Source organism: Tiliqua scincoides, chromosome 1 (genome assembly GCF_035046505.1).
Source record: "Tiliqua scincoides isolate rTilSci1 chromosome 1, rTilSci1.hap2, whole genome shotgun sequence".
NCBI lineage: Eukaryota > Metazoa > Chordata > Lepidosauria > Squamata > Scincidae > Tiliqua > Tiliqua scincoides.
Window position 1 is genome coordinate 196,068,772 of NC_089821.1, and position 26,952 is coordinate 196,095,723.

The 26,952-nt window shown below is 44.8% G+C and overlaps 1 protein-coding gene across 1 annotated transcript in view; it reads left to right on the plus strand.

Annotated features, from left to right (window-relative positions):
- The first annotated feature begins 22,193 nt into the window (after positions 1–22,193).
- SLC16A10 (solute carrier family 16 member 10) overlaps positions 22,194–26,952 on the plus strand; it is a 53,799-nt gene continuing 49,040 nt past the window's right edge. The window contains exon 1 of the mRNA XM_066610780.1: positions 22,194–22,816. Within this exon, the coding sequence (XP_066466877.1) occupies positions 22,387–22,816 (430 nt within the window). The 5' untranslated portion in view covers positions 22,194–22,386. The remainder of the gene's footprint in view (positions 22,817–26,952) is intronic.

The following is a 26,952-nucleotide window of genomic DNA, read 5'->3' on the forward strand; positions in this document are numbered from 1 at the left end:
AAGGGGAAAGTTTTCCCCTTGCCTTGGGTTGCGTGTGCATTTGGCCCCAAACTTCAACTGGATGCCGTGCAAACCTACTGACCTGCCTACAGGTATGCCATTTGCAATGTCCCAGAAAAATTCTCCTTGCTACAATTTGTTGCTCACATTTGTACTTTTTTCAGTTTGATTATGTTTGTTCTGAGTCAAGTGCTGCTGTTTAGTTCGTTCCTGTGTATTTGTTTATAGCCTTAATTCTGCTTGCTCCAGTAGCTGACAGGCGTGAAGGATTCATGTGCTAAAGCAGATTGTACCTGCAGAAATGTTTACAGATCATGTGTAAGAAATCCTGGATCCAGATCCACAATAAGCTTCCTAAAACAGAGAGCTAAGTAGCATTTTTTAAAAAGGATTAGACATTTATATGAATAATACATAAAGCAGAGGCTTCTGTAACTTGGCAAATAAGTAATGGACCTTCATTCCAAAGGTGCAAAACCTTATTACTGAAATCCTCATTAAATAATGAACCTTGCTTAAGTAGCCTGCTTCTAATATGTGGAAAGCAGCCCATTGACTGACAATTCTCACTTTTGTTCAGTTGAGTATAAATCACAAGGAAACTCTCCCAAAATGGGACTTTTCAGACTTCTTGGTGTTAGTTCTATTTAGAGTAGAAATCGGAGCTTCTTTGTAGGTTGTACACAGAAGGATCGGAATTTTGGCTGCACAGGTACTGCAGTTCTCAAATGGAATTTCCTAGGTTACTTTTGGCAAGAAAATCCTAAGCCTGAGAGCATTTCTTCACAATAACAGTTCAACTATAGAAATCATATTGATGAGTGGGGCAGATGAGCAAAACATTATATGCATAGCTGTTCTTGCCTCTCAAAGAAGCTCATAATGATTTTACTTCAAATGCATTCATAAGCAAATAGGGGTTCACAAAGAAGAACTCCTGATCAAGTTAGGCAGACAAAGGAGGTAGGTTTTCCCCTTCCTTTTCTCTACTTGTGAGTTCCTCATCCAAGCAAAGGATCAAAGGGATACCAGCACTACTGTAACTAAAGAGCACTAGGTATGTGGTGCTGGGCTTTCTTAGGGCACAATCCTATCCAGGTCTACTCAGAAGTAAGTCCTATTTAGTTCAATGGGGCTTACTCTCCGGAAAGTGTGGTTAGGATTGCAGCCTTAGCCTCCCAACCTCTGCAATGGGTTGAAGGCCAAAAAGTGGAAACTGAGCTTGCTTTGCCCTCTGTTTTGATCCTAATGCCATTGGAGGACTTATTTTGTGTCCAGGGCATAAACTTCACAAGCTGCATTGACTCAGAAGATAAGCTTCCTTATGAGGGTGGGGACTTTGGTTGGACTGAAGGGGAGCAAGTAGCAGGCTGCTTGCTTTACTTCAATTATCTGAACTTGGAATCCTAGTCAGCTGAGGGTTATCCCTACATGTTGTCTTTTGTTTCCATTAAATATCTACATGACCAACCCTTGTCTCACAGCAGATTGGACAGTCTTGTTTGAAATAGGGGAGGTCATGATGGCATGCACTTTCTTTCTGCAAGGGGGAGGGGTCTTTACTGTGGGAAAATTCTCACCAACACTGCAGCCCCTGAACAAAGCTTTAATCAAATGAAATTTTAACAGTGTATTGCATACACTCTATGTGATCCATTGTGGTTTGTTTGGTTTTTTATTGTTTTAAATGTTTTACTTTTGCTATTATTCTGTTTTAATGTTGTAAGCCACTTTGATTACCCTCACTAGAAGAAAGGCAGGATATAAATTCTTATAAATATAGCATGTATACAGAACCAATTTGCTTCATTGTTTGTTAGTTGACTTTTGATGATGCATGCAAGATAGGATCAGTAACTATGTGTCCAATAAATCAGGTTCCCAAACTGTGAGCCTGTGGCTTCCAGGTGAGCTGCAAAAACCAGCCAGGTGAGCTGTGTGGAATCCTTGCAAAAACCCACAATATATATGACTGTAGCCCTAATGGGGGGCTACAGACAATGGCTTAGGAGGTCAAGGGAGCTACCACACGAAAAGAATTGGGAACCACTGCAATAAGTGCATATACACTGGCTCCCTAGTTATGGATGGCTGAATTACAATAGTTGCATTGGTATTTTCAAATAGGTGCAGTAAGAGCGCAATCCCAACAGTGCCCTGGGCCGGCTTCCTCAAGAGTCAGCTGGGCTGGAATCCAGCTTCCACGGTGACATGGGGAGAGAACCTTGCATCAGCTGGGCTTGGCCATTGCAAGGCTCTGGGGTGGGTGGGAAGGAGGTGGGAGGGAGATGTTCCAGGGCTGGGGGAGAGCAGTCCCGGAGGCGGGTTGGGAGCGGGAGGTGGGGCTGAGACCCAGCAGTTACGCCAGATCCCAACCCCCATTCCCAAGCAGCATGGAGCGGCTTCAAGCTGCTCCGCTCTCCTTGGACTTATGCCACTTCTTGAGGTGGTGCAAGTCCAAGAAGACCAATAGGGGCTGCAATGGCTTACCCAGGTGTATGGGGAAGAGTTTTCCCTTACCTTTGGGTGAGCCACTTTGGAGGTCTATCTTGCGCTGGATACAGCGCAGGCCTCCTGGCCTGCTTGTTCCAGCGCAAGACAGGATTGCGCTGCACATGGTTTGAGGTGCAATAGCTGACTGTTCCAACCTAGGCAGGGGGAGAGTGGGGAGGAGGTGTGCAGACTTGCCAGAGGAGGGAGCGGGGCAGGAGGGAGGCGAGACTGGCAGAGCTCTACTCTGCTGTATCTGTGTCAGGCCATGGGTGGGGAGCCACCAGCAGCTGCCCTGTTGTACACAGGATGCTGTGGCGGCCATTTCAGAGCCGCAGCAGTCCCAGTGCAAAGGGAAGCGCAGGATTGGTGTGCCTGTCTATAAACACTGTATCAACAACAAATGTTGTCAGCAATGATTTTCAGTATAAATAATTGCAAAGATATCTTTGTTACTGCTGATGAGAGAAAGGATCTTTTCCATGTAAATCAGGGGTGCTCAATAGGTGGATCGCGATCTACCGGTAGATCGCAAGGCAAAATGAGTAGATCGCGGAGTGCAGACCCACCCCTTCAGGTGCCTCTGGGAGGAAACGCCGGGAGTAAGGCCCATTGTACTCAATGGGGCTTACTCCCAGGTAAGTGTGGCTAGGATTGCAGCCTCACAGCCTAATCCTAGGCATGTCTACTCAGGAGTAAGTCCTATTATACTCAGTGGGGCTCAAGGTACACCAACATACATTGTACACATAAATGTTATATGTTATGATGGTGCGAACATTGTAAAAAAAACTCTGGTAGATCTCCGGGCCTTGCTGGGTTTCAAAGTAGCTCTCGAGCCAAAAAAGTGTGAGCACCCCTGATGTAAATAGTGTGCAATTACTTTTATAGTGCCATAAACATGCTGTTGCGTTTTCCATCTCTAAAGCATTCCCTGTCTTCAGAAAGATTTATGGGGCAGGATAATCTATGAAGAAAAGGACCCTTTAAACAAGATTAGAACAATGAGATAATGGGGTTATTGGAGTATGTATTGCTCTCTCAAAGCTTTCACATGCTATTTTTATATAGAAAGGAGCAGTCACCATAACCTTTGATGAATCCATCTTGTTTGCTGACTAAAACGTGAATAAGTTGTTTAAAACAGTTTATTCAACACTTTAAAAATGCCACATTGCAAAGATGTTTGAGGGGAAATATGAGGAGGGAGGGAAATCCTCTTGTATGCTGAGAGGATTATTGACAGTAAGCTGTAATTCAAGTTGTGAAAATGGCAATTTTTTTCCAGACCTATATATAAACAATTAGCTTTAGTCAAAGTAAGCAGTCATCCCAAATTACAGTGTACAAAGCTTGCATGGCTGAGACACATGACTTCCTGTGGTCTGTGGCACATGACACAACATAATGAGTACTTTTGATGATGTTGAAAAAATATCCCCAACTCACAGCATTGCATCCAATGGTGGGGGGAGTAACCAGAAGGCCAACTAGAGGAAGGTAAAAATATGTTTATTTTCCTCTGGGTAGGACTTCTGGCTGCCTGTGGGTATCCTTGGACCCATGCCAGATATGTAACTGGCATAAGTCTGAGGAGAAAAAACGGGGAAGGACTGCTTGGGAAGGAGGGGGTGGGATCCTTGTGCAGGTCACTGTCCCTGGGATCCATCCTTCCCCTCCCTTTCCCAGAATATCTCTGAACCTCTCCCTCCCCGCCAGCAACTTACCAGTACCAGGGGGGGCTCCTGGAACTAGTGGTGCACATGCCATACCTCTGCCCCTTTGTGGAAGCCTGGCTTTTGCAAGTCCTGGCAGCACAAGGTCCTGTCAGCATTGGGCCTTCAATAGAACACACAGAAATTGTTAACTGTGTGTACTTAGGGCAACAGATCACGGGGCTGAACTGATTCACAATCCAAGGCATGAATCTGAAGTGACTTAACCAATTAAACTAAGCACGATTAACACATTTCTCCTAGAAATTTTGGGGTTGCTTAGAATGTCAGCCTGACTGTGTAGCAATGCCAAAACATAATGCTCATGTTTTATATACAGTAGTTGCTTTCAGCACACTTGTTGGCCTTATCCCATGTTGAGTACTTTTACAATAGGAAGTTACAATAGGAAGTGGTAGAGTCAGTCCAGTTATGTATTAAAATAAAAATAATGGCCTGGATCCAAACAGTTCTGTGCTCAAAAGGAAGTTTTGGATTTGTGTAGTGTATTGTAAAGAGCAGCCCACAATCCCATATGGCAAACTCCTTTTGAAATTAAAGTGAATTTCAAAGTTTGCAATACAGCACTGGGCTCTTCCATGTGAAGGAAAAGGCTACCGTTTTGACGTGCACGTTGGGGGAAGAATACCAGGCAAATCTCTAACAAAAACCCTTGACTTCCGACAGGCGGACTTCCCTCAAATGAGGAGGCTGGTTAGGAGGAGGTTGAAAGGGAGGGTAAAAAGAGTCCAATCTCTCCAAAGTGCATGGAGGCTGCTTAAAACAACAGTAATAGAGGCCCAGCAGAGGTGTATACCGCAAAGAAAGAAGGGTTCCACTAAATCCAGGAGAGTGCCCGCATGGCTAACCAGCCAAGTTAGAGAGGCTGTGAAGGGCAAGGAAGCTTCCTTCCGTAAATGGAAGTCTTGCCCTAATGAAGAGAATAAAAAGGAACATAAACTGTGGCAAAAGAAATGTAAGAAGGTGATAGGGGAGGCCAAGCGAGACTATGAGGAACGCATGGCCAGCAACATTAAGGGGAACAATAAAAGCTTCTTCAAATATGTTAGAAGCAGGAAACCCGCCAGAGAAGCGGTTGGCCCTCTGGATGGTGAGGGAGGGAAAGGGGAGATAAAAGGAGACTTAGAGATGGCAGAGAAATTAAATGAGTTCTTTGCATCTGTCTTCACGGCAGAAGACCTCGGGCAGATACCGCTGCCCGAACGGCCCCTCCTAACCGAGGAGTTAAGTCAGATAGAGGTTAAAAGAGAAGATGTTTCAGACCTCATTGATAAATTAAAGATCAATAAGTCACCGGGCCCTGATGGCATACACCCAAGGGTTATTAAGGAATTGAAGAATGAAGTTGCAGATCTCTTGACTAAGGTATGCAACTTGTCCCTCAAAACGGCCACGGTGCCAGAAGATTGGAGGATAGCAAATGTCACGCCTATCTTTAAAAAGGGAAAGAGGGGGGACCCGGGAAACTATAGGCCGGTCAGCCTAACATCTATACCGGGTAAGATGGTGGAATGCCTCATCAAAGATAGGATCTCAAAACACATAGACGAACAGGCCTTGCTGAGGGAGAGTCAGCATGGCTTCTGTAAGGGTAAGTCTTGCCTCACAAACCTTATAGAATTCTTTGAAAAGGTCAACAGGCATGTGGATGCGGGAGAACCCGTGGACATTATATATCTGGACTTTCAGAAGGCGTTTGACACGGTCCCTCACCAAAGGCTACTGAAAAAACTCCACAGTCAGGGAATTAGAGGACAGGTCCTCTCGTGGATTGAGAACTGGTTGGAGGCCAGGAAGCAGAGAGTGGGTGTCAATGGGCAATTTTCACAATGGAGAGAGGTGAAAAGCGGTGTGCCCCAAGGATCTGTCCTGGGACCGGTGCTTTTCAACCTCTTCATAAATGACCTGGAGACAGGGTTGAGCAGTGAAGTGGCTAAGTTTGCAGATGACACCAAACTTTTCCGAGTGGTAAAGACCAGAAGTGATTGTGAGGAGCTCCAGAAGGATCTCTCCAGACTGGCAGAATGGGCAGCAAAATGGCAGATGCGCTTCAATGTCGGTAAGTGTAAAGTCATGCACATTGGGGCAAAAAATCAAAACTTTAGATATAGGCTGATGGGTTCTGAGATGTCTGTAACAGATCAGGAGAGAGATCTTGGGGTGGTGGTGGACAGCTCGATGAAAGTGTCGACCCAATGTGCGGCAGCAGTGAAGAAGGCCAATTCTATGCTTGGGATCATTAGGAAGGGTATTGAAAACAAAACGGTTAGTATTATAATGCCGTTGTACAAATCGATGGTAAGGCCACACCTGGAGTATTGTGTCCAGTTCTGGTCGTCGCATCTCAAAAAAGACATAGTGGAAATGGAAAAGGTGCAAAAGAGAGCAACTAAGATGATTACGGGGCTGGGGCACCTTCCTTATGAGGAAAGGCTACGGCGTTTGGGCCTCTTCAGCCTAGAAAAGAGGCGCCTGAGGGGGGACATGATTGAGACATACAAAATTATGCAGGGGATGGACAGAGTGGATAGGGAGATGCTCTTTACACTCTCACATAATACCAGAACCAGGGGACATCCACTAAAATTGAGTGTTGGGCGGGTTAGGACAGACAAAAGAAAATATTTCTTTACTCAGCGTGTGGTCGGTCTGTGGAACTCCTTGCCACAGGATGTGGTGCTGGCGTCTAGCCTAGACGCCTTTAAAAGGGGATTGGACGAGTTTCTGGAGGAAAAATCCATTATGGGGTACAAGCCATGATGTGTATGCGCAACCTCCTGATTTTAGAAATGGGTTATGTCAGAATGCCAGATGCAGGGGAGGGCACCAGGATGAGGTCTCTTGTTGTCTGGTGTGCTCCCTGGGGCATTTGGTGGGCCGCTGTGAGATACGGGAAGCTGGACTGGATGGGCCTATGGCCTGATCCAGTGGGCTGTTCTTATGTTCTTATGTTCTAATAGAAAAATTATACTGCGTTTGCCTAAAGTCATTAATGGTCCATTCCTACGGGGCCTTGCCACCAGAAGTTGTAAAAAATGGTCCGCCACTGTGCTTAGTGTGCTGCAACAGTGCCTGCAGGAAGCCTAGAGCCTTCCTGTGCATGTCAATGGATCAGTGACCTGCCAAGGCAGATAGGATGGCATGGAGGTGGGATGAGGTGGGGAGAGGCAGGGAGGGGGTGGGGTGGGCAGAACAAGGTGGTAACAGGAAGTGGGGAAAGGTTCAGTGGCAGCCATCTAATCCTAGCACCCTTCCTGGACCCAATTCCATGGTGAATGTCCATGCAGACCTGTGCTAGCAGTTTTTCTAGTTCTTATATACTCCCTCATACTGTGGAGGCTTACCCCCAGGTAAGGGAACAAATGACCCTCCACAGGATGCAATATCCTCCCCTTGCAGGAAGTAAAAAAGTGACACAAAATCTCATGTAAAAACACTTTTTTCCCCCCAAAAGAGATGAATGCCACCACTTTGTTGGGATAGTTTACAAAAACAAAAAGGAAAAAACAGAACAACCACCAAGTACAAGCAGAGCTCTGAAATGCTACACTATTCTAGAGCTCAGCTTCTAGAGCAAAACTGCCACTGAGGTATCTGCTCCAGTTTGATTTGCTTCTGAATAGCAGAAGCAACCTTGGTTGCCTTTCTCCTGTTCTGTAATTTGTAAAACAAAACAAAACAGTTTCCTGACATGGAGCCAACAAAAAATTCTGCTTTTCCTATGTTAACAGAGAGAACTAACTGAATAATTGTAATCCGGCAACAGTTCCACATCTTCCAGCAGGCAATAGTTTATTGCTCTTCCCCAAGGTTGGGTGAAAGTACAAAAAAAAAAATAAAAATAAAAATAATGTTAAAGTGCAGTTAGTCCTAAGACAATAAACAGAGCAGAAGTGAAACATTTATGACACATCAATGTGGCTTAGCCTTGAGAATTCTCTGAATAATTCCTTGAATAAGGCAGTGCGAGTCTTGTTTGGTGTGTAAAACAAACATTCAAATTGTCATAAAAGTTGCCCGGCACACTGATCAAGTTTGGAATCTGCCCTGAGATCACCCTGTAATGCTTCGGTTCTCAGTACTGTACTACATAGCTTATATAGTCTTGCTCCTCCTTGAGCTATGTTGCAACTACTATTTTGCTTTCATAGCAGCGACAGTGGGTCAAACAAGATACTGAACACTTCCAAAAATGTCCATTAAGTAAAGTTTAAAGTAAAAGAAAAAGTTAAAATGAGATGCACACATTATGACAAATGTTCCCCTCTTCACTCAAACATATGTAGAAATGTTTTCAGTTTATTGGGAACCAGAACTGCTTGCTTAGCACAGTACTTGATCCTAAAATAAACAGGCCTCACAAGTAAGGTTATATTGTGCCATGAGCAGGTAAGTATGATACAAAGATGTGAGCAGAGAAAAAGAATGGCAAAAGAGAAAATACTGACAGCAACAAGAAAAATAGGAATGAACAAGAACTCTGGAGACTGTTATTGTTTTGATCATTCACTTTAGGATGGTAACACATTCTGAGAATTAACCGTTCAATGCATTTCCTGTTAGCGTTGTGGGAAGTACTCAACATCTGTTTCAATGCCATGAATGTGCAGGAAACACTAACATTTTAAGTCACACTGGGTAGAACCTAGCAGCAATTAAGCACTTTAATTAAAACTCTTTTCCAGTGAAAGCCAATTAACTCCTCTGCTGCAACCAGCAGGTACTAAAAGTGACTTGATTCGTTTATACATTTCAATATTTTATTCATTTAAAAGGTTTATACCCTGCTTTCCTATACCAAGCGAAATGCCCAAGGTAAAATACATTCTGAAAAAAATGGTGGTGGCAACACAAAATCAAAAAAACAACCTTGCCTGTTCAATGAATAAACCAAAAGAAGGTGGATTACTCACATTGGGGTTTGTTCCTAAGTATTCGGGTGCTCTGACTCTTGGAGTAGGATGTAGCTATAGTGATGTATGTGGTGTTAGCACATGGGATGGACTCTTATGACTCACCTATCTACTCAGACTTAGGCAACTCATTAATGGAGCTGAACTGAAATTCATGATGCATTACTTATAGGGTTATCTGGCTGGCTCTGGTAGGAAACTGAGAGGTAAAGAGATGAAAGGAAAAATAACACAGCTACAAAAGTCCAGAATGTTTTCAAGATAGTCATCCCAAACTCAGAGCTGCTTTGGGTACATTTTTAAAATGTAAATTTTAAATTACTATTTTTTATTTGCAGCTCCAACCATTGGGTATATGATCATCTGCGAAGCACATAAAAAGAAGAAATTCCCCTCTCTTCCACTTCACACCATCTCAAGTACATTTTGTCTTCCTAAAATGTCAGGGAGACGGGGGGGGGGGGCAAATCCTATCCAATTTTCCTGTGCCAATGCAGTTATGCTAATGAGGAAGGAGCTGTATCCTATGATGGAGGGGCAATCACAGAGGCTGCCTCAAGGTATGAGAACATTTGTTCCCTTACCTCGGGGTTCCATTGCAGCTGCACTGGTGCTGGAAAGTTGGATAGGATTGGGCCCTAAGCTAGTTAGAAATTAACTAACACTTTGATAGTTTAAAACAGTGCTCACATGCAAGCTTCAGGAACATGCTTCTCAGAAAAGAGGTGCCATCTCATGCTGGATGAGTATTTCATTTGTGTTGCCACAAGCCGCAGATCTAGACATATCTGCACAGATCTGAGATCCTGCCTCTTGTGCCCAAATATTTTGGAACATTTTCACTCTGTAACGTTAGCTCTTGAACTTGGAAGCCTGGTCTTGAGTGAAGCAAGCCTATTTTAAGCACTTGACACAACTCTCCCTTTGGACATCTCAGTCATATAAATATGCACTGACTGCTAGGCACACATCCACATAATTTTAATGGTAGCCCAGCCTTCCAAATAAACCCACAAAAATGCTCACTAGCTTATGTGAACACATACTCCTCTTTCTCTAAAAGAGAACAAAATTATCAATTGTTAATTCTCCATTGGATTCCCTGGAGCCAATTCTTTCTCATCATAGGCTAATAGGAAGCAGGTAACTGTTTCCAAGCCTGGCGGTGGTCTGTGGCTAACCAGACAGAAAAGTTCACTCTGCTTTGTTGCCTGGTAGCTATCGAAATGATAGCTATGAAAGGTTGACATAACAGGCTCCTTGTTGTTAAAGAGCAGCTGCATTTATATATAAGCAAGTCTTACCAAGATCTCTCTTAGGTTCATCACTAAGTTTTAAGCTGGGAAGAATTTAGTATGTTACTAGTCTGGATGTCAATAGCTATTGGTTGTGTAGCAGCTACATCACTGCAACATCCAGGGTTGGTTCTCAATGCCCCAGCATAGCAGGCATTGTACTCCATTCAAAGCCTGACAGCACAACACCTCAGGGGATTTGGGTTTGACCTTAATCAGTATTTGAGACTTTCCAGAAATAATTTAGCAAAATGATTGTACATCAGGTTATTCCTGCATATACATATACAAATAAAGAACACTCACAAAAGTCATTTTAATGTAGCATACATAATTAATATATCATATAAACAACAAAAACAAAGGACAATTAATGTCATTAGGAGGTTCCTACTGTGATTATCCCTGTGTTTTTAGCTCCAGTTGAAGACCAGATACCAAAATTAAGTTGTGGGGTTTTAGGCATATCCCTTAACTTCATAGCAACCCTAGAGAGTGACAGGATGGAAATGTTTTCTACATGCCAATTTTGCAGACTCAGCTTGGAAACTGAAAGCTAAGACATATTCTGGCTCATGCATCAATAAAGATTTAGCAATCACTGCTCAGCTAACAGTTCTGTTAATCATACACCTATCTGGATGAAGAACTAACATGAACAAAAAGCAGGGGGTTCAATACATTATAGTCAACACTATAAGATGATAGAGTAAATGTGATCAGCTTGTCAGGTGGAGGTTTTTCCCCCTGCCTTGCTAATGTAAGCTGATGGGAGGATGGCATGTACTTAAAATAGAATACTCTTCCCCCATAATATGATTTATTTCTGTGGTTCAGCAAGATGATGACTGGGAAGTGGAAAAACCAAATCCCTTCCTTTCTCAGATCATGTCTTAAAGTTCCCAAATATTGGTTACTTTTGGTACTCTGCCACCAGATTAGGAATTTTTTTTAAATACTAAGGCGGCCACAGGAGAGGCCCTTTGCTGCAGGGTATCAAATGCCACCCCACAATGCAATATCCTTGGTAGAGTGCTGATCTAGCAGTCTATCTAGGGTGCTTGCAAGCTCTATAGCCAGACAGGTGATTAGTAAGGCATGAAAAGGACTTTATTGAAAAGAAAATACAAAGGTGTGGGAAATGAAGGGAACTTAAATACAAGCATGTCTACACTTCCCTAGTTGCGGCTTAATTGAGGCAGGTTCCTCATGGTCCTGGCTCCTCCTGACAAAGGGAGAAGGTCAGCTTCAATCCCTAGTGAAAGGGTCACTCTAGCTACACTGCCCAGTGCCCCAATCCAGAGCCAGGAAAGCTGTTTTCAAATGCCAGATGGCTGAGGAAGGAGCTTTCTGAAGCAACATCAATAGACCTGGATGTTGCTCTATGAGCTCAATAGCACTGGAGAGAGGGGGGAAAACAGATCAAAGAACAGATTACTTTCTCCTTAACATTGAGATGGCTGGAGTTGAAGAATGAGAGAGACATGGAATGAAACCGCTTAGCCTATGAGACAGAAATGGAGAGAATCAGGTAAGGACCATCTGCCTGGTCTCCAATGAACCTAAAAGACTCCATATATTTGTTTGAAGTATTTATCCTACTCAGCCGACACAAGGCTCTGGGGAGAGGGGGAAGAGGTCCGTCCTGGGGATGGGTGGGCGGGGAGTGGGAAGCAGGGCTGGGACCCAGCAGTTATGCCGGATCCCAACCCCCATTCCGGAGCAGCTGTAAGCCGGTCCACTCTCCTCGGACCTGGGCCACCTCTGGAGGTGGTGCAAGTTCGAGGAGACCCATTGGGGCTGCATAGCCTTACTCAGGGGTAAGGAAAGTTTCCCCTTGCCTCCAGCTGAGCCACTTTGGAGCCCTATCTTGCGCTGGAAACAGCGCAGGCCTTCTGGCCTGCCTGTTCCACTGCAAGATAGGATTGCGCTGCACATGACTAATCTAAAAACACAGGGAAAAGCAGCCAATAGTCAATCAAAAACCAGCAGATAAGCAGAAATCAACCAAAGCTTAAACAAACTGAGGAAGGCCATAAAATCATTAATAAAACCCAGACCTAACTAAAAGCTAATCTGAATAAATGTGTCTTGAGACCCTGCCAGAATGACATTAAGGAAGAGGCAGCTGCCAGATCCTCAGGGAGGGAATTCCACAGCCTGCGTGCTACCATCCTTCCTCTAGCCATTGTCCCCATCAGCTCCATACTTTAAGCCATTTCTTGCCCAATGTTGCATATATGCAATAGGGATCAAATGTGTACACCTGTGGGCTGGGCACAAATGGGTTAAATCTCAGTACAGTACATGCAAGAGAGACTACCTAGGTTGGTACTTAACTGTCTGGTCATATACAAAATACAAAACAAAGGATACCGAATTTTTTTCCGTAATTTTTACAAACTGAAAGCAGTTTAAGAGCTTCCTAGCCTGCCATTTACCATGAGAAATATTATAGAAATACCATAATGGACATAATTTTTAATGTTCTACATGCAAGCCCTGAAGGCCAAACCAGTAATATGCCTGTTAGGTAATTGGAGTCAGCATATATATACTTTTTTAAACTGCAGAGAGAAGTCATATGGGGCCCAGGACTTGATTGGGACCATGGGTGAGGCCTTTGTCCTTCCCCTAGAATGGCTCTAGTCAGGACTACTTCCCCCACATCTGCTATTTGCCCAAGGAGGGAAGTACCCATTGGCACAAATGTTTTCCTCCTGCACCTTCTTTTTTTACCACTTTTCCCTTTTAATATGTGGGCACAATTGAAAAAGGCACTTTCTTGTTGAGATCAGATGCTTATCTTTTTAATATGCATGAGTTTTTTAAAAAGAAAAAAATTAAATGTATTAAAAATAACAGTTAAAAAACAGAAACTGGGGATAGTCATATAAAGTCTCTCAGTACATTAGAAGTTAAAGACTGTCAAAGCAGTTGACTTTGTTTCCTTCTAGAACTAACTTGGAATGTGGTCAATAGCTGTAATGGTACACTAGGACATGATTAAATTGTGGAAGATCCATGCTGTAATTCTGGCATATGACTTTAATAGTTGTCTTTGGCTCCACATTTGACAGCAAAACATATTGAGCTAATAAGGTACACATAAAGGCATCTGTACAGAGCACCTAGGGATCCAGATCTGCTTCTATATTTTAGGCTGCTACTTGGGGCTTGCTCTAAACTCAAAACTGAAATTTAACCTCTGAAGCAAGTTCATTCTCCCCTACTAAGCCTTATTTTTCTTAGAAAGATAAGCATCCAGATCCTTATTTACTTTTAGCCAAATGCATTCCCTTTGTCTCAAAGTATTTAACAGCAGGAGCCGAGTCCCTTAAGTAGCTGCAAAATGTTTGCTCCAGCAGAGAGGCATAAAGTAAATTACATTCTGAGAAAAGGCATAAATCGAGAATGGACTACTGTACTGCTTGAGTCACCTGTGTGTGTGCTTGCTTTAAATGTTAATGTAAAACGTACAAAATAAAAATGCTGCGAAGGGACATTTCTTTACCTAAAAGCATTTAGGTAAATTATGCTGAACTGTTTGTCCCCCTTTTACCTTTGCTGCTTCCTTTGATTTTACTCTTGTGTTTATTGGACACAGATAGCTTATTAATGTCTTCAGCTGTGTACTTTGCAGCAGGAACAAGACCTTCTATGTGTTCTGTCATATGGGAAGCATATGTTCAACCACAGTTTTTAAAAAGATATTTATAACTCCAACAAACTTCAGCAGGAACAAATGTGCATCCCAGTTGTTGCTTTATTAGTTGCAGTGAGTAAGAAATACAAGATAAATGGCTTGACTAGGATTGTGCCAAATGGGACAGCAGCCATCCATTCTAATACTGCATGTTTGCCTTTCCACCTGGGTGCTTCAGAGCAACAACAGAGGTCACAAGTCTCCACAATATCAGCATGGCTCAGATCAATTTAGCTTCCCCTCTCCCAGAAGTACAGAAACATGTGGGACAGTCAGGTGGAACCAACTGCCATCTGGCTCTTGCTCTCTCAGAACTACTTCCTGCACTGGCCAGTTCACCCATTACCATTAGAGTTGCTACCAGCAAAACAAAAAACAAACCAAAAAAACCCAGGCAAATTATACCAAAGCCACTTATAATTTTGCAGCATCTTGCAAATCTAAATCCATCTCCTACTACAAGTAGAATTGCCAGTTTGGATGCAGATTCCTTTCACAAGACTGTCAATGCTTGAAAAATCAGGGAACAAAATTGCTACTGTGTGATAAAGTGTGATAAAGATATTTCACAAAATTGCCCAGTGATAAAGGATGAAGCCCAATGGTGGCCACAAAATGGCCTGAGATTAACCTTAGTCTGAGAAAAAGCGAACTGTTGGAGAAATACAGTCATTTCAGGCAAACTGGCAACCGTAAACGAGAGGTTACACTGATGTTCAATTCAGATTGCTAGATGTTCTTCAACACCACATTGCAATATCCATCATACACACCATCTTCAGGGGTGTAGTCAAGGGGGGGGGACAGCAGCATTGGTACTTCTACAGCAAGAGCAGTAGTCTTTATCCCAGAGCAGTATCCCAGGCATAGCTATGGGATCATGACTATGGGGTATGTCGCAATGAGCTTCTGCACTTGAAAATCTATCACTGACCATCTGAAAGTATGTCATGTCAAAAGATGAAGAGTAAACTTGTGACAAAAGATAGAATGGGTATTGGTTAAAACGAGGTAAACTGTGGAAGTGTGACAAAGGCCTTTAAAGTGTGACCAGGATGGGCATCAGGGGTTGGCACTATTGGTCAACAGAAGACCCATTGCTGATTCATGAGAGCACCTCTGAGCTCATGATTTTGTGTGGTTGTGTGAGAGCCCAATACTACGCATGTCTACTCAGACGTATTCCATTATAATCAATGGAGTTTACTCCCTTGATTATAAGTGCAGATAGGTAAGTGCAGATAGGATTGCAGCCTAACTCTCTTACAGCCCAATCCTGAGCTCCCATGGTGCACAGCTGCGGCGGCACCAAAAACAGCTACCGACGCATCCTGCACACCTTGGGGGAAGGGGATGAAAGTAAGGGAAGTAGCCCCGCAAAGGGGCTACTCAATTCACCGCCGACCAAAAGGTGGGAGGTGAAGGAAGAGCGTTTGTCAGGTGGCGAGCCTAACACAAATGCTCAGGATCCGGTGGAGCGGAGCTTCATCGGTCCCGCCTCCCCCCTCCCCGCTCCCTCCCCCCAGCACGCCTGCCCCTGCCTTCTCCCTGGCCTCCACCTGCCTCCCACTCCCTGGAATGCCTCCTCCCTGCCTTCCCCCGCCCCCGCTTTACTCCCTGCGGCCCGGTGGTCCGTGCAACCGCTGAGCGGCAGAGGCCAGGTGCCCACCTGGTGCTAGCCCAGCACAGGGCTAGCACGGGCACTGGTCCAGTGTTAGGCTTCGCAAACATGCCTAACGGCACCTTTGTGACACTACACACTGGTGGTAAGCAGGCGCGTCGAGCCCAGGATTGAGCTCTTAGAACCCACCCAAGAGTGAGAGCAGTTTGCTGAGGAGCCCCTAAATTGTGGCTTTAAGTGTGACATTCTTGATCTAGATAAGGGATGTCAAGCTTGTTTTATACAGAGGGCCAAGTTAGCATTCATGATGTCTACTGACAGTCGCAAGTGACATCATTAAGCAGAAAGTGAAGCCATTAAACAGATGATGGCCAGAAAAAAGCCCTTTGTTCTCACATAGAAACTCATTAGCTGCAAATGACAGAGAAAATGGGCAAATTTTGTTCATAGTTTCAAGATATGAGAGAGCCAAATCATCATGCTGGGAGAGCCCAATTATTACAGGGGCTGGATAATGACTTCTGGGGGCAACATTTGGCCCACAGGCCTTATGTTTGACACCCCTGATATAGATGGTACTATGAACTACTTGAGACATAGTCCAAAGAAATCCCAAAATTTTGAAGAGAACCATTTAGTCACAGGGTAGAAGAAAAATATATTGAAGATAAACTATACAGACATATTTAACTAGATAGAGATGAACCTGTGTTGGATTTCTAAGAAGCACCTGATGGTTATTCTTCTTCTGAATCTGAATGATATAGTTATGGCAGTCCTTAGATACTGTAATCAAAACACATTTAAACATTTTATTTATTTATTCTATTTAGATATTGCTTGCTGAAAACTGAAGGTTGAAAATAATGTGTTTTAAAAAGAGCATTAATACACGGTAATATCTACTTTATTTTATTTGGGGTATCATTGTATTGCTTTCAGAAATATGAGATGCAAGATAGTTCAACTACAGGTGTTTAAGCCATTTCTGCCCAACATTGCATATACACAACAGGGATCAAATGTATATACCTGTGGGCTGGGCAGAAATGTGTTAAGTTGTACAGGGTGACCCAAAAGTAGGTGGACAGTAAATGACAACATTTATTCCACCTACTGTCCACCTACTTTTGGGTCACCCTGTATATATGGCAATGAAATTAGACAATTAATTTGGTTTGAATTTTCCATCAGCTTGGCAATTCTTCCATTCTAGTGTTTAGAAAATAGTAAACGGTAATCATACATGAAAACAAGTTACCATAATACTCATCAGGCAGAGAACCGTACTTCACATGACCGCTAGCAACTGGTACATGTTCTGTTGGAATACTTTTAACTACCAAAACAATTAGCTTAAATAAATTACAAATACTGATTGCTTTTAGAATACATTAAAAAAATAATGTTCTGGGAAAGAAAACCCTGAGATATGACGAATGGTATGCTTTTCTAATGAAAAAAGTAAATTAAATGCCAAATTATACCTAGCTGTCAAATAGGTAACTACATATTTAAAAAAAGAATGAAAATGCATTTTGAAAAAGAACATTGTGTATCACTTACATCTGGGGTTCTCAAACTTTTCCAGCCCACAGCTCCCCTGATCCTTGTAGCCATTGGCCAAGGCTCCCCATTACATCACCTCACCTCAGTTACCCCCCAAATGGGGAGGAAGGTGTTATAATTATACACTAGAAACAACAAAAAAAATACAGCTGCCAGCACTCTGAGGCTGCAATCCTAACCACACTTACTTGAGAATAAGCCCCATTGAACAAAATAGGACTTACTTCTGAGTAGACCTGGTTAGGATTGTGCCCTGAGTTTGTTAGCTGCACACCTGGAACGTTTTGGAAAGGGAGGGGGGAGAAGTGATGAATTTGCTGGGGGAGTGGAAGACTGTTTTGTGTGTATCTGCTAATTGCAAACTGATGGAAACTGAGACCCAGAGACTGTTTGGCTGCAATCCTAACCTCACTTTCCTGGGAGTAAGTTCCATTGAACACAATAGGACTTAGTTCTGAGTAGACCTAGCTAGGATTGTGCATTTTGTCTTACAATAGCAGCCAACATTTAGCAGCCAACAACAGTTAACCCCTGCTAACTGGTAAGAGGCACTTTTTCAATTGGCTGCTCCTCTTTTATTTAGCAGGGGGAGAGTAACTGGCCCTCTTCTCCCCAGCAGTGTCTTTTCTAGTGGCTGTCTGCTGGTGTTGCATCTTTTTAGATTGTGAGCCCTTTTGGGACAGGGAGCCATTAGTTATTTGATTTTTTTTCTGTAAACAGCTTTGGGAACTTTTTGTTGAAAAGCAGTATATAAATACTGTTAATAACAATAACATGGGAAGTATCCCCAGGAGGCAGGAGGAAAAAGGGGGGTGGCTGAAAAGGAATGGGTATTTTTATTTTTTAATCAATCTTTGGAGACAAAGCCATCAAGAGTGGCTTTTTTCTCTTTTTTGAAGGGGGAGGAAAGAGAGAAAGATGAGGATCCTGGGTTAAGCTGACACAGACCCCAAGCCTAGGTAGGTCTACTCAAAAGTAAGTCCCATTTGAGTCAATGGGGCTTACTCCCAGGAAAGTGTGGACTGGATTGCAGCCACACCCAACAAGATTACAACTCACACCAAAGTAGATGGGGGCTGCTCACACACATACACCCCAACATGCAGATGCTACCCCTATCCCACCCAGGTAAAACAGAGGAATGCAGGCTGGGGCATTTGGACACTAAGAGCAGGCTGGTTTCCCCAAGAGGAGACCTTACTCTTCCCTCCCAGTTTGAAGCCTGCCAGGAGCATGCCCTGAGCTGATGAGATGCAGCACCTCCACTGCTGCCCAGCCAGCCTTCTCTCCCACCTTCCACCACCACCTTTCACATGCCCTCCTCACCTCACGCTGCCCCACCCACCTTGTTCTCAGCTGAGGAAAAGCAGCAAGGCAGGAGGTAGCACCTGCAGCTGAGCAGAGCAGCTACTCTACTCGGCCCTGAAGCTATGGGCATCTCAGGACGCCCCTGGCAGCTAGCCAGCCCCAGAGAGATTGAATACCTCAGCCTTACATCAATCTATAACAGGGGTGCCCAAACCCCGGCCCGGGGGCCACTTGCGGCCCTTTGGGGCTCCCAATCAGGCCCTCGGGGAGCACCCAGTCTCCAATGAGCCTCTGGCCCTCCAGAGCCTTATTGGAGTCTGTGCTGGCCCGACGCAACTGCTCTCAGCATGCAGACAACTGTTCAACCTCTCATCTGAGCTGTGGGATGAGGGCTCCCTCCACTGCTTGCTGTTTCATGTCTGTGATGCAGCAGTGGCAGCAAAGGAAAGGCTGGCCTTGCTTTGTGCAAGGACTTTTATATGTCCTGAGCTACTGCAAGACTTTCATTCATTCATATAAGTTCCATCTCTAATAAATTCATTTATGTAAATTTATTCAAATTTTAAACGTAAATTAATTCTTTTTTTCTCCGGCCCCTGACACAGTGTCAGAGAGATGATGTGGCCCTCCTGCCAAAATGTTTGGACACCCCTGATCTATAATAAACAAAGAACCAGAAAGAGCAATTTCACAGCTGTTATCTTTTGCATGTTGAGGTTGTTACAAATTTTAATGGGATCAAGAGTCAAAAAGGCACATCTGCAACTTTGTTCTTATTGACCATAACTGAATCAGAAAAATATCATATTGTAGAAAATATATACAATATTATGAAACATAGGAAGCTCATAAAATGCTGCATTGGAGATCACTCTGTCCTATATAAGCATGTTTGCACGTCCTATATAAGCATGTTATCTTCACCTCCTCCCACTGAGAATTTGATGAAAAGAAGTTCAGCTATTTGGGTAAGAAAGAACACCTTTTTTCTGAATACCAATTGAGCTGAAAAATATTCACCTTAATCCTAAGCAATTCTCTATTTCTGATTTGCTTTGCTATACTTTTTGGTTCACTTCATCCCACACAGCACTTTTTTCCAGTAAAATCTGTCTATTTTTCTAGTCATGTTAAAACGATAGGCACAGTTATTGATTAACAGCCCAATTCTGTACTGCTCGAGTGTGGGGTTGTGGCGGTGCCAAAAATGGCTGCCGCTGCATCCTACACACTTTGGGCAGCCATCGATGGCTCCTTGGGAGAAGAGGACAGCCCTGCTGACCTTTTGACTCTAAGATAAGAGTCATTAAGAAGACAATCCATCAACCAGTTCTCCTCCAAGAGATTAGAAAGCTTCACTCAGCCCCTCCCTTCACCAATGATCACCTTTCTTTCATGTGTACAGGGGGGAAGAGAGGGGAGATGGAGAGAGAAGGATTGATGGATTGTCAGCCAGCTGCCCTTTCTCTCATTAAGGAGGCTATTGTTAAAGGACTGCTCAGTTTTTAAAACTGATTTTAAAGGGGTGCATTTTCCCCTTCTCCAGGGATCAGCACATTCCTTCTCATTTGCAGGGGCCATTTATGTTGCGTCAAACCAGTGCATTAATAGGTTGGACCTGTAATTATCAGTTACCTTCACTTCTCCATCACACTTTTGTGTCAAGTCATTAGGCTGATGTAAGATAATATCAAGAAAGTAAGGATAGAATTAAACTGTCTGCTAAACTTCCTAGATAAATTTCTCATCTAAGTCATTTTACACAATCATTTTTAAGGTATATACCACAGATTATTAACACGTTCATGCAAATGTTACCAATATATATCATGCAAATATTGATTTCACATATTTTTATACCATTCTCCAAGGAGCTCAAAGTGGCATACATATCTCTCCTTTTGTTCTTGCAACAAGCCTGTGAGGTAGATGAAGCGGATAGACTGGTCCAAGCTTCTTGGCTGAGCTCGGCTTTCAATCAGGATTTTCCAGGTCTAAGTTCAACGCTGAGTCCAACCGATTCAGAACCAGTACACCATCTTGCAATGTTAGGGAGCTAAGATGCATGGCTGGGAAACCCAGTTCTGCTGCCATATAATGTGTGAAATGGCCCTCAGATATGTATTTAGTAGGCAATGTTCTTCTACCACAGTGCAGTAATAATCATGCTTCCAAAAACCATCCCTGTGGTTGTTTCTTGTGTGTGCGGCATACCTGACTGGTAACATACCAGAATGTGGGAATCTACCTTACCACTATCTTTTGTGTAGCTCTGTTGCGTGGACTGAGGGCCCAACCCTATCCAACTTTCCAGCGCTGGTGCCAGGTAAGGGAAACAAACATCCCTTATCTAGAGGAGGCCTCTGTGATTATTCCCCACTGGCACAGCTGCACCAGCTCTGGAAAGCTGGATAGGGTTTGGCCCTGATATACTTACTAGGACTCTCCTGGTTTGGACTGCAATTTTCCTCATGAAATACCTTTTTTAAAAAACAAAATCATAGCTGACACCAGTACATACAAAAAGATATTTGTGGTATCTCAAAAGATGTATTGTGGCATTGGTTTCTGTACATGTCCATTGCAGTGTACTGCAATTCTATCCACAGTTTCCTGGGAGTAAGCCTCATAGACTATACTGGGACTTACTTCTGAGTAGACATGCATAGGCTTGGTCCTGAAAACTCATTGCACAGGACCAGTCTTAGAGGGTGCCACAGGGCTGGCCTTGTGTGCTTGCAGCTGGGAGGTTGATGTGGTGACTTTGCTGCCTCGGAAATCTGTCACTAAGGGCTGCTTCAAGCGCTGTCTGCCTCCATTCACTGGGAGGTCCCCCTCCTCGCTTCCAGCCAGGGACTGAGATCCCCCCCCCAGACGTGCTGCAGGCGGCTCTGAGGCGGCAAGCCCTGCCCAGCCCGTGAGCCATTGCGCCCCCCCAGCTCTGGGGGAGGGTCTCTCCCGCCACCGCCCCGCCCTCTGGCCAGACCTTTGGGTCTCCCCGCCAGGAAAGCCTGCCACGAACTTGGGGAGGCGACTGACAGCACGGGAAGACACGCCCCATGTCGCCGCCTAGCCAGCGGGAGCGGTTGGTTGCAGTGATTTCAAATAGGAGCCCTCGCAAGGGGGGAGGGGGCGCAGCCTGAGAGGGAGGCGTGAAGGAACGAAGCAGCTTCACTCGCTGCTGCTGCTGCTGCTGCCACCACCGCCGCCCCCCCAACCGCCCTCCTTGGGTGGTCATTAACGGTTTGCGAGGCTGGCGGCGCGCGCGCAGAGAGAGACGTGTGCCTGCCCTCGCCCCGTCCCTGCGCGCCTTCGCCAGTCAGATTCCTCGCTGCCGTCCCCCGGCACGCGCCTCCCCCACCTGCTCACCTCCTCCTCCTCGTGCAAGGGGGCGTTCCTCAGCGCGTTAGTCAGCCAGTGGCGACCTCGCAGGAGGGGAGCGGGCCGAAGGGGGCGGCGCCATTCTGGTGGGCCCCGCCCCTCGGAGGGGGAGTGGAGGGTGCACCTTTAAAATAGCCTGGAGGCGGCCGGACGGACTGGCCAGCCTGAGGGGCCGGTGGGTGGACAGACGGACGGCAGGCAAGGCGCTGGGGCCGCGCACAAGTCTCCCTCCTCCCGAAGTTCTTCTTTCCCACAGCTGCGGGTGACCAAGGCGATGGTGGCGGCGCTGCCTCGGCTGAGCTAGACGAGAGTGAGCGGGCGACGGCGCTGGGGGAGAAGGCGCGCGCAGCGACAGCGGCGGCCGGGCATGTCTCCCGTCAGTGAGGAGCTGGGACTGGGGCCGGGGGGCGCGCTCCCCTCCGCCTCCCCGCTACCTGCCCCCGGAGACCACGCCGAAGTGGCGGGGGGAGAGGCGAAGCCGCCGCAGGAGAATGGTGAGGCGTGCCTGCAGGAGGAGTCCTTGGCCGTGGCGGAGGGAGCCGGGGAGCCCCCCCTTCTGGCGACGGTGCCAGGGAGTCCCCCTGAGAAGGAGGAAGAGCAGCAGCAGGAGGTGGCGGCGGCGGAGAGGCCAGAGGTGCCCAAGCCTCCCGAGGGCGGCTGGGGGTGGGTGGTCATGCTGGCCTCCATGTGGTGCAACGGGGCTGTCTTCGGCATCCAGAACTCGTGCGGGATTCTCTTCAAGTCCATGCTCAAGAAATTCGGCGACCCCGCGGACAAGCAGCTCATGTTCAGGACAGGTGAGGTGGGAAGGGCGGCAGGCAGGCAGTGCCTCCTCGAGCCACCTTTCTGCTGTGGCGCATGTGTGTGGCGCGTAGGCTGTGTCGCTGTCCGACAGTGCAGTCGATCTCGAGACTGAGCAGCGGCTGACAGGCTTGTGAAGGGGCGCAGAAAGAGAGCAGCACACGGAAATGAGCATTCATGTGCTTTGCACTGAGCCAGCTCCTCTTACCCAGAATCGGCTAGCAGGCAGCAACTCAGCAAGGTCTCCATCACTCTGCACCTCATCCTTTTAGCTGGAGAATGGGGAGCTGACCTGGGAGGGGGACACTTTTGCAAGCACCTGCTCTGTCACTGACCTGTGGCATCTCCTTGAGGTGGCAGTGCTTCATGAATCCTGGCAAGTCATTCCCACCACTCCTTTCCTCGGTTTCACCCACCTAAAGCCCCTCCTGTGTGTCCTTCTGTCACCCTCATTGACTAATGGAGTCCCCATGTTCTCATACTACTGAACAGCAGATGTTGAGGCAAATAAAGGAACAATTACCCTCACGCCTTTCAATTTTCCCAGTTAGATTTCACAGGGTCGTCTGGCTGACTAGTGTTTGAAATGGCATGTTGGATTATATGGGGGTAGATGAACAGCATCGATAGTAAGTTGCTGGGAGCCTTGGGACAAAGCAGTTTACTGTGCCTCCCTGGCATTTCTTTCCCACTTCTGACAGTGCACTAGGCACTGCCACTGATCCTTCAGGGTTCAGTCAGGTGAGTGATGTGTGTGGACCCTCAGGTCCACATCTGCCACTGGTCAGAGAGTTCAGTTATGTGAGTGATGGATGTAGACCCTCACCCAGTGCCAAACTTGACCAATCTCCCACCTCTAACTTGACCACCCCCTGATGCCACTCCTACTGCTGAATTATGTAAGTCTCCAAACTGAAGTCTAAGCCCAAACACTCCTTTACCCTAACATTTGCTGCTGCAACATAATATGCATTTTACAGAAGGTAAGCTAGTAAGGCTTAGAGAAAAGTGACTTATTCAAGGCAAAAGATCTAAAACAAGACTTGAATTACAAACACTCCCAATAATTCCTGTTCAGTTTATCCCAAGCATTCAATTTTGCCCACATTAATCCCCCCCCCTGAACTTGCTTACCTCCCAATGTTTCTACTCCTTAGAAAATCTCATTTTTGGATAATTTATAATTTGATGAAAACCAGGCAACCCCGTCTACTTCTGTCTCCTTTTCTGTTATGAAATCAGGCCTTAGCATTACCTCTGCTCATCATCCTGGTTTTCTGCCTCCAGCTTGCAGGGTCTTTAAAAAAAAGTTTAAGTTGTCAGTAGCCAGCCAGCCATGTTACTGGCTGTGACTTGTCATTCCTCCACAGTCTGTGAACACAAAACGTTCAGTGCGTGGGTACTGTCATCCACGGACTGGCACTTGCAGGGTAGAGTGAGACTTATTTGCTTAAATCTTAGAAGTTACATTCTGGTCACTTGAGCCTGTAATAAAAATGAATGTGCATGGATTGTTGTTGTTTTGTTTGCCCTTATTATCTTAATTGCCATTTAATTGCCTCTTTCCAGGTTCAGAGACTGTGTGCCTCTGAATACCAATTGTAAGGGATCTCTGATGGTATCTTCTTCTTTTGTCTGTGGGCTTCCCAAAGGCATTTAATTGGCCACTGTTGGAAACAGGTTGCTGGACTAGATGGTTCCTTGAGAGTTTGCCTTGTGTTCTTAAGATGGTGGCTTGGTGTTCTTCTATGTGTACTGAATTGTATAAGCTTCAGTTGTGGAAAGAAATGTTAGCTTCTGGAAAGGCAGAAGAAAACCCTTTTTTGTATAATGAATAATTCATAACCATATGATGGTCTTGGATAGCTGTGAAAGAGACTATACCCAGAAAAGTCTTATAAAAAGCTATGAAAAATCTTAGCTATCAGATCTTGTATCTCTGTATATAAGTGGAATGGGGATAGTACATCCCTGTGTACCCAGTATTGGGGGCAAAGCAGGCATAGCCATTACTATCATGCTGTGTTTCTGAACTTCCAGGGGCATTGGACTGGATGCTGTTGGAAACAGAATACAGGAATAGTTAGACCTTGATCTGACCTAGGCTTTCTCAGTTCTTATATAAGGCACTGAATGGTGCCCGCTTATCTGGCAATCTCCTTGTATGTATGTCCTTGGTTTTCTGTTCTATTCTATATGAGAGGAAGCCTAGACTGGATGGAGGGATGTCTTGTGTTTAGTATGCATCTTAAGGGATAAAAAGTGAATACTGAGCTCCTGAAATGGTATAGTGCTAGTGGGCAAAAGTTATGGGGAAGAGAACGTACTAGGTTATTGGTAGAGATGTGCAAACCTGTCCTCTTTAGTTTTGCAGATTTTCTGCTTTGCTTTGCCACACTCTTAGGTACCCATGGAAATTTGATGGAGTGTCCTTGATATCCTTGCTTTTTTGAACACCATCTTGATATTTGGGATTTTTTTTGTTTTTCCTCTTTCAGAAAACAGTTGTGTAAACTAATGTGTATTGTAGCAGCAGGTTGACTCATGTGTGTTGACTAGTCCCACTAGATGTGGAGGAGGATATGCATCGACTTCACCTGCACTTCAGAGTGTATTCAACCTCTTTCCCCCCCTCCCAGTGCCTAATTAATGCTAGAATTTGTGCATCTAGCTACTAATCCTTTCCCCCTAAGCAAACTGACTTAAACTTAAGAAAGGCATGGATTAATTTTCTAGATCAGGGGTGTTCAAACTTTTTGGCAGGAGGGCCACTTTATCTCTCTGACACTGTGTCAGGGGCCAGGAAAATAATTTACATTTCAAATTTGAATATACATAAATGAATATTTTAGATGGAACTTATATGAATGAATGAAGGTCTTGCAATAGCTCAAGGCATATAAAAGGTGTTGCACAAAGCAAGGCCAGTCTTTCCTTTGCTGCTGCTGCAGCATCACGGATGTGAAACAGCAAGCAGGGGAGGGAGCCTTCGTCCCACAGCTCACGTGAGAGGTTGAACAGTTGGCCATCATGCTGAGAGCAGTTGCATCAGACCAGCGTGGGTTCCAGCAGGTCTCTGGAGGGCCAGAGGCTCATTGGAGACGGGGGGCTCCCTGAGGGCCGGATTGGGAGTCCTCTAGGGCCGCAAGTGGCCCCAGGGCCGGGGTTTGGGCACCCCTGATCTAAATGAGCAGAACAATATCTGGGACAGGAATCAAATCTTAGATTAAAGTTTACTTAGAATCAAAGATTACTGTACTACAGGGTATCTCTAGCTATGCAGTTAATTTTGTCACTTTGGCCTCACTAGGGTTTGTAGCACCCGGCCAGCGCATCATCCCCATGATGTACCTCCTCCCATGTGGTGGGCATGGTAATGCCTTTAGTTTTTTGGCTATAACTTTTTGAAAAAAATAGAGATATTTCAACCCTGTTTGTTTCATTTTGTTCTTCATGAAATTACACATCAAATTATATGTAACATGATGGTATTTTTTGAAAATACCAAGATTTAAAAAATTTTGGCCTGTAGTGGTGCCGCCACCCCCCCGTGCGTCACCTGGTGCAGCCAGCCCCTCCTAGTGATGCCACTGATATATAGCACTTCTAATTTTCTGAGGCTGAAATGCATACTTACTCCCATGTAAGTCCCACTAAATACAGCGGCATTAAGTTTCAAGTAAGTATGTATACGACTGGACAGATTGCTATGCACTTATCTTTGTAATAACTCTCTCTGTAAGGCAAGGTTCTGCTGTTTTTGTTTTACAGATATGGGAATTAAAACTGAAAAAGCAATTTGTCCTAGGCTGTCCAATGATTATGTAATGAAAATGTAACTTCAGCAGGCCATCTTCTATTTATAGTATATTATACAATTTTGAAATTCTATTGAAAGTTTTAAATAAAAATGTCAGTGACAAATATTAGGTTATTTTTCCCCTTGAATTTTTTTCGTTTTGCTGATTTAAGCACAGGATCACTATGGGTCAGTACTGCAGATTAGAAGAGAGAGACTTTAAAGTCATCACATGCATTTTAATTATTATAGATTTATACTAATAAAACATGCATTTATCCCCAACACTGTGTATTGTGGTATACTAATTATGAACAAAGCGTTCTGCACAGA